Source organism: Drosophila virilis, unplaced genomic scaffold (genome assembly GCF_030788295.1).
Source record: "Drosophila virilis strain 15010-1051.87 unplaced genomic scaffold, Dvir_AGI_RSII-ME tig00002331, whole genome shotgun sequence".
Taxonomy (NCBI): domain Eukaryota; kingdom Metazoa; phylum Arthropoda; class Insecta; order Diptera; family Drosophilidae; genus Drosophila; species Drosophila virilis.
Genome location: NW_027212913.1, coordinates 37,511 through 49,127, shown reverse-complemented (window position 1 = coordinate 49,127; position 11,617 = coordinate 37,511). Strand labels below are relative to the sequence as shown.

At 41.2% G+C, this 11,617-nt stretch overlaps 2 protein-coding genes across 2 annotated transcripts; both read left to right on the top strand.

The window, feature by feature from the left end:
• The first annotated feature begins 7,668 nt into the window (after positions 1 to 7,668).
• On the top strand, positions 7,669 to 8,115 carry LOC138911735 (uncharacterized). Its single transcript, XM_070211118.1, has one exon. It carries the CDS (start codon positions 7,669 to 7,671, stop codon positions 8,113 to 8,115), a length of 447 nt encoding a protein of 148 aa, XP_070067219.1.
• Positions 8,116 to 9,369: 1,254 nt separating this feature from the next.
• LOC138911734 (uncharacterized) lies at positions 9,370 to 10,411 on the top strand. The gene is made up of 2 exons (XM_070211117.1): positions 9,370 to 9,688; positions 9,924 to 10,411. Exons 1-2 carry the CDS (start codon positions 9,370 to 9,372, stop codon positions 10,409 to 10,411), a joined length of 807 nt encoding a protein of 268 aa, XP_070067218.1.
• Positions 10,412 to 11,617: the final 1,206 nt, after the last annotated feature.

Genomic DNA, 11,617 nt, shown 5'->3' with positions numbered 1-11,617 from the left:
CCCTCGCAGTGGGACTGCTGACTTAGCGTAGCTCATAAGTGGGCGATCATTATACACGCTCACTTGAAAAGGTTTTGTTTGTGTTGTGCAGCAATGTGTTGCTGATTTATTTATGCTCAAACGATGTTACTTTATAGGTACAGTATACCCTCAATACGATGGCTCGATGGCACCTGCCCGGATCAGCTTATCGAACCGAGTATATAAAGTCAGCATTTTCTCTTCATCAGTTGATTGTCTCTTCTTTGCTATTTTAATCCATTTAGCTCTTCGCCGCCGAATTGAAGCTGCGCTCTCGAAGGCAGTGTTGAGCAATCGATCAGCAACGCACGGCTGCAGCGGCCGGCGGTTAAATTCAAACTACTTGCCCATATTTACGTATTTATCCTAATGATGCACGGACTATGCGGCTAACTGTTCCTTGCCTTTTAATGCTACTTTAACATAATTATAATATCAACGGCTTCTTGCCTCTTACAAATCTATTACCTTATCCTATTACATTTGATGCTTATAAACTATGGGAATTACCAGATAATACTGCTTATGGCCCTTTGCCGTGAGTTCGCAACTGTGGGGGGGCTACTTCTGGTAGCCGCCACAGAATTGTTATACCCTTTGATTTATGATAATGGTAGGGTAGATATGCTACAGATATGACGTAATACATGTAGTCATTCAGTGTTAGTGTTAATATATTGTATTTCAATTTTAAAAAGAAATTATTTATTACTTATTATAAATTTTTTTTTCTCTTATTTTTTTGAAAAAAAATTTGTGTTCATTGACAAATTTTTATTTTTAATATATTTAAATTTACGTTTTATTTTATTTTTAACTTTCTTAGAAGAATAAAACAAAAAAAAAATTACTTTCAGGTAGATCAGACCCTTATTTTTTTCATGAGAAGTTTCTTTCAATTTTTCAGCTTATGTTTATGTACTTTTTGTTTCTTATCTTTACTATCTGTAATAAAAATGTTGTCATTATCTTCTATTTTCTCTACTGTATATGGTCCTAAGTATACTGGGTCTAATATATGCCTTGTTTCGTTGAGAGTTTTCAGCTAAATTAGAGTAATCAGCTAAATTATAAATAGGATCTATGTAATTAGTTTTGTTTAAGTCTATAAACCGTTTTTAAAAAGGGGGAAAGCAATAAGAGCACAACAGAACAAGAGTTAGCGGCAATTCATTGGGGAATTACCCATTTCAGACCATATATTTATGGTAAACACTTTACTATTAAAACTGATCACAGACCATTGACATATTCTTTTTCTATGACTAATCCCAGTTCGAAATTAACTCGCATGCGGCTAGGGCTTGAAGAATACGACTTCACAGCAGACTACCTAAAGGGGAAGAATAATTTTGTAACAGATGCAATTTCGCGTACTAATATAAAAAAACTCAAAAATATGCAATATAAACTCCTGAAAGTCATTAGCAGGAGACAAAGTAGACAAAATAAAAGCTGTACAGTAGCAAATTATGAACCCAACGTACTTGAAGTCATTACAAATGATGAAAAGTGGTAACCTTGCGCATAACAGAATCTAAATTTTTATTTAAACATGGAAATAAAATGATCGCAAGAATTGAAGTTAGCGATTTATATACTAATGGAATCCTCGACATAGGTCAGTTCTTCCAAAGGCTTGACACAGGAGCCGGTATATTAAAAATCAGTTAACTCAGATAATATATTAAAATCTTTAAGAGTAGCGCTACTCCAGACGGTGTCCCAAATAGCGATGAAATAGAGATACAACACATACTGTCTACATACCATGACGACCCAATTCAAGGAGTTCATAGCGGCATAGCTAGAACACAAGCGAAAATAAAAAGACACTTTTTTGGTCAAGAGATCGGTAGAGATAACAGCGACGGCTGCGTGCAGTAACAGCAGAAGACAATAATCATAAATACAGCTTAAGAGCAAATGATGTTTGCTCTTTGTAGATTGCTGTTTACTCTCTTCATCGGCCCTATGCCTTCTTCATTGACGCCCGCTGCCCATCGTTCTGAGCGGAGCTCAATTTCGTTCGTTTTGCATATAGTTTAGTTTTTCGTTCGATCGCAAGCAAGGCACAGCTGTTTCGAGTTGACTGCCGAGCAATATTATAACATTTCGTAAACTATAATAAGTGCCCTGTGCGGTAAATAAATACATTCGAAACAAAATATAAAACATCGAATTTCGTTGCACACAAAGCAGTGCTAATTAATTAGTTGCAAAAAGGCATGTAACTACACATTTTGGTGACCCCGATGTGATTTTTCTATATTACGTTTTCGTTTCCCTTCTGTTCGCATTTTGTTTATAATTTCATTTTATAATTTCATTGCGCATATTTACAAAAAGTTGTGCGTTAAGTACTACGAGCCTCAACATAAAGTGATCAATTTAACCAAGTCTCTCTAATAACTGTACTTAACCGCTTGCTTGTACATATGCATACAGTTTGTCGTTGTACATAGACGCCGTAGAAAAATCGCCGTTAATCGTTGCGCGCTTTAACCAGCTATACGCTATCTCGCTCGAACAAACACTTGTGCTCGCAAATTTTGTATTGTAGTTCGGCTGTGTGAACTTTGTTGTGCGCTACATTAACAATGTTTGATGAAGGTGCAAGTGCAAATGAAAATGAGGCGACATCTGCTAATCAAGTGGCGGTTGGAACACAGTTTGCAGTTTTTAAAGTTAAGATTAATAATTAAAGTGATCGAGTCAATAGATTGTCTTCTGAACTAGATACCGCGCGACTTCGCGATGTTGATGACTACGAGCTGCAAGATTACATATGCATGGCATCTAAAACACAGGCGAAATTTGAAACATTCTATGATAGTTTGTTGGATGTGAGTCAGGCCAGCGTTGAAGAGGATCTTCAGTCAAGCTTTGAGTCAACCATTAGGCGGCTACGAGTGTCCCTTCAACGCGAGCGCGGAAATCGAAGCAAGATTCAGCAGACTCCACATTGTTCCACTTTCAATTCCGCCGCAGCCGATGATCCGCGCTCTTCTTTTGTTGTTCGAAACCACTCTCGATTGCCTCAACTTAAATTGCCGCAGTTTAGTGGAGGATACACAGAATGGTCTGACTTCTCGAATATGTTCACCACGAATATGTTCACCACGGCCATTGATAAGGATCCGTATTTGACCAACATAGAAAAACTTCAGCATCTACGGTCATGCCTCAAAGGAACAGAGCTGGATACAATTCGCTCGTTGGAAATGTCAAACGCTAATTATGCTGCCGCTCTAGAACTGCTTAATAATCGTTTAATAAAAAGCGTCTTGTTTTTCAGGCACATATTGCTGAAATTTTGGGTTTAAGAAAGGTGGATAAGGGTGCGACGACACAGCTGCGCGAATTATCAGATAAGGTCAACTCTCATTTACGTGCGTTAAAATCGATGGGCAGTGTGGAACAGATCGCCGGCTGCATCATAGTACGCACACTGCTGCAAAAGCAAGATAGCGCCACGCAAGCTAGCTGGGAGGATGATGCGCCGTTGGACGTCATACCATCATGTGAGCGGCTTACAGCTTTCATTGAGAAGCGTTGTCAAAGGCTGGAAAATGCGGATCACGCGACGGCAATGTACACGCCTGGCTCCCAGGTGGGACGGAACAACAGTAGTAGAAGAACGTTTGTGGTGACCAAGAATGGAACATATGCATGTGTATTTTGTGAAGCCGCAGGCCACTCCATTTATAAATGTTTGCAATTCGCAAAATTAACTCCCTCGCTGCGCCTTCATGAAGCCAAACGGCTTGTGCTGTGCCTAAATTGCCTGCAAAGGGGACATCAGCTGAGAGTCTGCGGTACCAGCACTTGCAGAGTCTGTGGAAGCAGTCACAGCGTTGCTTCTAGCTCACACAATGTTTAAGAATCCAAAACTCATACGTGATCTCAAAACATCCTGGCGGCAACTTCATCGTCGACACTCTCCATCGACCAGCATCTTAAGCATGATATCGTCCTACTTGCCACTGCCGTCATCAATGTAAAAAATCGCGCTGGCTCCTTGGTGCCCTGCCGTGCGTTGCTCGACTCTGGGTCGCAATTGCACATCATCACCTCTCGTGTTGCTCATCAGCTCCAGCTGCGCAAATTCAAGTCCACAGCAGTCGTCTCTGGCATTGGTGATGCAGTGTTTTCGTCAGATGGTTTTTCGGTAAACATCAATGTCCAATCTCGAGTGTCTGAATAATCCACATGCATCCCGGCATTGATTGCACCATCCATCACCTGGCTTCACTCTTGACTCTGCATCATGGAACATTCCGTCAAACCTACAACTAGCTGATCCTGAATTCTTCAAATCTCAGCAAATCGACATGTTGATCGGAGCCAGTCTGTTTTTCGATCTGTTTTGCGTTGGCCAGATGAAACTAGCTGCTGGACTGCCGATACTGCAAAAGACTCGCTTTGGTTGGGTCGCGACCTTAGGTGCTGCACATACAGGAAGATCATCGTTCGTGGCTAGGCGATTAGTGATTAATCCAGATCTGCTGGTAGACTCGCATCTGCAGACGAATTTTTTTTTTTTTTTATTTATTTATTTATTTATTAATGGTCGACAAAACGAGTGTCTTCCTCAATTATTCAAAAGATTGTACAATATAATTATATGCTAAAAGCCTAGTTAAAGGATACAATTTTCTAAATAGCATCACCGACCGATGGAGGTGTTTTATTTGCCAGTCCGGCCAGCTGTGCCCCTTTTCACAGCTAATTTTGTCAGTGACGCTATTAGAGCCTACATCTAAGCAGAAGGTTGTAAGTAAATCACCGACACAGTGGGGGAAAATTTTTCAGGCTAGCTATGCCCCTGCTCATAGCTGGGAATGGTCAGCGACTTCCCGAAGGTATCCTGAAAGCAACGATTTTATTAGGGGTAGAGACAGTTCGGTAGAGAAAACGTGATGCAAACTATTATAATTTTTACATAGCACGCGAATAGAATTGTGCATAGCGTAATCAGTTGTGCACGTAGATAGTAATAAGGGGCGATAATTTCTGGTTGGTCTAGCCGGAACAGAGAATTGAAGACGCCCTAGCAGAAAAGGAGAATCAATGTCGCCAATAATCAACTTATGTAGAAGGACAACACCGAGAATTGTCCTACGGTTGATTAACGACGGAAGGTTGAGAAGAAGCAGTCTGCTGGAGTAGGACGGCAACCGAAGATTAGGGTCCCAATTTAAACCTCGTAAGGCAAAAAGCTGAAATTGCTTCTGAACAGATTCAATACGATCCTGGCTGTTGATATACTGTGGAGACCAGATGCAAGAGCAGTATTCAAGGATATAAAAGGATCGTTAAACTCTTTAGACCATCGTTTAATGAATCCAAGTACACCTTTTGCCTCATTAACAATGGTATCTATATGAAGATTGAAACAGAGTTTAGAATCAAAAATAACGCCTAGATCCTTAACTGTTAGTATACGTTGCAAAGGGATATTGTCGATTGTATAACTGACAAGATAAGGTGTAGTACGATTAAAAGTCATAAACATACACTTTGAACAATTTAGATGCAATTGATTGGCCGAACACCAAAGTTGCATAGCGTTCAAATCGTCTTGTAGACGAGAATGATGTAGGGGGTTAGTGTATGATAGAAAAAGTTTGACATCGTCCGCATACATGAGTACACGGGCATGTGATATAACAGAGGGAAGATCATTTATAAAAAGTGTAAAGAGTAAGGGTCCAAGATGACTACCTTGAGGAACACCAGAAGTAACGTGAACCCTTTTAGAGGTAGTCAACCTCAGTATTACTCTTTGGGTCCTACCTTTTAAATAAGAATTAATCCAAAGTAAAAGGGACAGAGGGAAACCTATTCGGTCAAGTTTAAAAAGTAAAATGTCATGGTGCACAGAGTCAAACGCCTTACTGAAGTCAGTGTAAATGACATCAGTTTGCATTTTCGAAAGGAAAGCATCATTTACCAAGGAAGTAAACTCAAGCAGATTGGTCGTAGTTGACCGATTCTTTACGAATCCATGTTGAACAGGGGAAACAACTGATTTGCAGAAATGCTGCAAATTCGAAGTGATTATTTTTTCAAATAATTTAGGAATAGCAGACAGTTTTGCAATGCCCCTGTAATTTTGTATATCAGACTTCCCACCTTTCTTGTGAAGAGGAATGATATAAGATTCTTTCCAAAGAGATGGAAAGACAGAAGTTTCAAGGGATAGATTAAAAAGCTTTAGCAATGGATAGAAAAGGGAAGAACTACACTCCTTGAGTAGACAACTAGGAATATTGTCCGGCCCAGGAGAGTAAGAAGATTTTAGAGAGTTAATAGCTAATAGGAGAGAGGAGTGTGAAATAATGGGGGGAGGTATAGAACTAGCGGAGGAAATAGTATAAGGGTAAGAATTAGTATTAGAACAGACTGAAGAGTAAGTTGATTGGAAAAAATTAGCAAAGAGGTTAGCAGAATCAGTGTCATTGCTAGCTTTATCCATCCCAAGAAAAAAAGAAGATGGGAAACTTGAAGACTTACGCTTCAAGTTTACAAAATTATAAAACTGTCTCGGATTTCGGGCGAATTGCATTTTACAACGAATTAGATAATGCTCATAGCATTGAGAATTAAGAAGAAAGAAGTTCGACTTGGCTATGGAATATTTAGCCAAGTCTGTACACGAACCAGACTTTCTAAACTTTTTAAAATATTTGGATTTTACATTTTTTAGATGTGATAATCTGGGAGTAAACCAGGGTGGTTTTGAAAAAGTAGTCTAAGGAATTGACTTAGGAATACACACATCTAAGAGGGAGTTTAGGGTGATATAAAAAGAATTAATGGCTGTATTCATATCAACTGAGTCATATAAGAAAGACCAATCGGTTGAATAAATAAGCTGATTCAGCAAGGAATAATTTCCTTTGCGAAAGCAATAGCGGGGCGTATTGGCTGATGAGCACGAAATGGAAGGATTACAATTTAGCATTGCAATCTCTAAAGTTGGATGATAGACATCCTCAGGAAGAGATAAAGGAGGTGACCTAGACACATTAGAAATAAGGTAGTCGTTAACAAATACAAGGTCAAGTGTTCTATTCATATGATTAGAAATTGAATTGATTTGAAACAACGAAAGATCAAGCATGCAGTCTAAAAAATCGTGCTGTGCTGAGGGCACTAGATAATTTTCAGCAGTGAATAATGACCAAGAGATGTTCGGCAAATTAAAATCACCCAACACCAATAATAGGTCATTATGCCGCACGTGTGAAGAAACTTCTTTAATACAAGTAATATGATTCATATAAACTTGAATATCAGAAGAAGGTGGGACATAAGAGCATGTTACATAGATATTCCGTGTAGGAAAAGACACCTTAACTGAGACAATCTCAGCGTCAGTAGGCGTACTAAAACAGAATAGTTCAGACTGGAGAGTGGCTTTAACGGCAATTAACACCCCACCACCTCGAGTCGGCCGATCATTTCTAAACAAAATAAAGTTATTCGGTAATATCTCAAAATCAGATATGGTTGAGTTTAACCATGTTTCTGAAAATGCTATTATGTCCGAATCGAAGGAAGTGCTGGCAATAAAAAGATTTTTTAGCTTTGAAGTGAGACCTCTGACATTCTGATAATGAATAAAGATTTGGTCAGAAGATGAAGAATGCTCAGATTGACGAATTAATCCGTCGGTTTTGGGAGCTGGAATCTTGCACCGAGCCTGAGTCATCCCCGAATAGGGAGGAGCGTGACTGCGAGGCACACTTTCAGGCCAATTTTAAGCGTCTGCCGACTGGCGAGTATTCAGTTCGCTTACCGCTTTGGCTAAGCCTGGATCAGCTGGGTGACTCCTATCAACAGGCGCTTCGCCGATTCCTTAATTTAGAAAGGAAACTAGACCGCAACCCAACTTTGAAAACCCAGTATGCAGCATTTATCAAGGAATATCTTGACTTAAATCTTATGTCACTTGTTAGCTTAGCTGCACTGGGCCAATGCAAATACTATCTGCCACATCACTGCGTGCTGAAGGAGGATAGTACTACAACCAAGCTAAGGGTCGTGTTTGATGGATCATCAGCTACCTCCTCTGGAACTCGCTGAATTATGCACTGATAGCAGGTCCTACCATCCAACTGTTTTCGATACTGATGCGTTTTCGTACATTCGCAGTCGCCCTCACAGGCGACATATGCAAAATGTATCGATGCGTACGAGTCGAACCAGCAGACAGCTATCTTCAATGTATCCTGTGGCGTGATTCTCAGCATCAGAAGATACAGACTTACAAATTGGACACCGTCACCTACGGCATAAAACCAGCATGGTTTCTCTCAGTGCGGGCTATGCACCAACTGGCCATGGATGAGCAGCATGTCCCAAGGCAACACAAGCGTACGTCTTTTGTGTTCCAAGTCGCGTGTCGCGCCTGTGAAAACCATCACTGTACTAAAGCTGGAGCTCTGCGGAGCTGCATTATTGGCTAAACTTCTCAGCGAAATCTGCCAACTGAAAGTGTTTAACTGTCGTTATTACTGTTGGTCAGACTCTGCTGTAGTTTTGGCTTGGATTCGCAATGATGCTTCCAAATTCAATATTTTCGTTGCCAATTGGGTGCAGCCATCCAAGAGCTCACCACTGGCATGGAATGGCATCATATTCCCACTGAATTAAGCCCGGCGGATATAATTTCACGAGGAGCGCTGCCCAGTGAGCTTTCCAGGTCCCCGTTATGGGCGCATGGCCCGAGCTTTCTCAGAAAGGAAAAGGAAAAGTGGCCTGCCTCCTGTGTACCTGTCGAATTCTTGCCAGAACTCCGACACAAGGTATTACTCGCTTCGCAACTTGATCTGTCAATTGGCTGCAAGTTCATCAACTCGTTCTCCAAGCTGCAACGCGTCTTTGCTTACATTTACAAGTTTGTAAATCGAATCCAAGGATCTGAGGTAACTGTAAGCCCCGTACATCATGGCACACATCTGTTGCTGCGGTCAGTGCAAATGGCTACTCTTGGCGATGACTACAAGGCACTGATGGAAGGAAGGCCCGTCAAACGGTCTAGCTCAATGGCTTCTCTCACGCCATTCCTTGACGACTTCGGCTTACGCCGCATCGGTGGACGGCTGAAAAATTCGTCGTTGGACTTCTCAGCGCGATATCCGATTATATTATCTCGCCAGCATCCTGTGACCCGAGCATTAATAATCCACTTTCATAAACGGAATCTACATGCTGGACCTCGTATTGGCTTCGATTCGGCTCCAATACTGGCCCATTGGCGGTCGTAAAACAGTCTCTAGCATTGTTGCCAAATGCACAATTTGTTTTCGTGCCAAGCCACGATTGGTAGAGCATATAATGGCAGATCTACCAGCTGATCGTCTCGACACATCGTATCCTTTTATGGTCACTGGCGTTGATTACTGTGGACCATTCTTCTACAAAAGCGAAGTCCGCAACAGGCCTCCCGTGAAATGCTACATTAGCCTGTTCATATGCTTCGCTACAAGGGCAGTAAACTTGGAACTTGTAAAGGATTTGTCTACAATATCGTTTCTAAACACCCTAAAACGGTTCATCCTGACTCGCACTCGACCTTCAAGGATCTGGTCTGACAATGCGACAAACTTCGTAGGCGCTAAGAACGAGCTGGCAGATCTGAGCCGCCTGTTACTGAGTGACGAGCATATCATAAGCTGCTCACGAGTTTTGCCTATCCGATTCAATTGAATGGTCGTTCATCCCTCCTCGCTCTCCACACTTTGGCGGGCTATGGGAAGCCGCTGTGAAGACTGCGAATCACCATTTTTATCGCTCTGTCGGCCCTTCCATCTTGGACTTCGATTCGCTGCGCACGCTCGTCTGCCACATCACGGCAATTATTAATTCTCGTCCATTACTTCCACTTTCAGAGCATCTCGATGATCTTAACGTCTTGACACCCGCACACTTTCTGGGTACAGCGCCATCTTCGTCATACATTGAGCCTGATCTAAGGAAGCTTAATTTCAATCGGCTAAGCTATTTTCAGCGCGTCACATACCTCCAACAAGTATTTTGGGCCCGTTGGCGCGAAGAGTATTTAACGCTTCTTCAACAGCGCTCCAAATGGCGCACTCCTCAGCCAGGACTTTCCATCAACGATATCGTCCATGTAAAATATGAGACCCTCCCGCCGCTGAAGTGGCCATTAGCTAGAGTTCTAGAGCTGATCTCGGGATCTGATGGGGTATCTAGAGTTGCAGTGCTTCAGACTGCGACTGGAGTCATACGCAGAGCCATACGAAAGCTATGTTTGCTGCCAAAACAGGATAATGTTGAAAGTCCCTTGCCTTCCAATGGGGGGAGGATGTTTGGTCTAGTGACCGGTAGAGATAACAGCGACGGCTGCGTGCAGTAACAGCAGAAGACAATAATCATAAATACAGCTTAAGAGCAAATGATGTTTGCTCTTTGTAGGTTGATGTCTACTCTCTTCATCGGCCCTTTGCCTCCTTCATTGACGCCCGCTGCCCATCGTTCTGAGCGGAGTTCAATTTCATTCGTTTTACATATAGTTTAGTTTTTTGTTTGATCGCAAGCAAGGCACAGCTATTTCGAGTTGACTGCCGAGTAATATTATTACATTTCGTAAACTATAATAAGTGCCCTGTGCGGTAAATAAATACATTTGAAACAAAATATAAAACATCGAATTTCGTTGCACACAAAGCAGTGCTAATTAATTAGTTGCAAAAAGGCTTGTAACTACACAACACTACTACTGAAAAAGTATGACACGTCATATAAAAGAGTACGTACGTAGATGTCAAAAATGCCAAGTGTCTAAAACAAAGCCACACACAAAAACTCCTTTGACTCTCACAGAAACACCAGTGAATACTTTCCATATAGTGATAGTAGATACAGTTGGTCCGCTACCCAAATCGGTAAATGGTAATGAATACATAGTCACATTAATATGTGACCTTACAAAATATTTAGTAGCCTTTCCAATAAAAAGCAAAAAGGCAAATAACGTCGCAAAAGCTATATTCGAATTTCATACTCAAGTTTGATCTAACGGAGACGTTCATCTCGGACATTTGAATTGAGTATAAAAACCAGATTTTAACTAATTTATGCAAGTAGATGAAAATTAAGAATCCCACCTGTACAGCATATCTTCATCAAACATTAGGGACAATAGAACTAAGTCATCGAACATTTAATGAATGCATTCGTTCATACATCTCTGCAGACAAAAATGACTGGGATGTCCAGATTCAATATTTCACTTAATGCTTCAACCCGACACCATCAGCAACGTATTAGTATTGTCCATACGAACTAGTATTTGGCACACTACCAAAACAGTTCATAGACGGTTTCCCACATAGGCTTGAAATTAAAACTTAATGTTAAAGCAAATTGGGGCATTAGCAATTATGCAGCCCGCTTGCGTTGTTTCTCACCAATGCGTAACTGCTGATCTGGGTATTGAAGATGCTCTGTGTAGCGTTGTTCACACTTTGGTCTGATTCACCTTTGGCTAAGTGAATCATTTCCTTGACCAGTCGCCGTTGCTGCAAGAGTTTCACTCTCCGTCCACTCCTTTTGTGCCTTG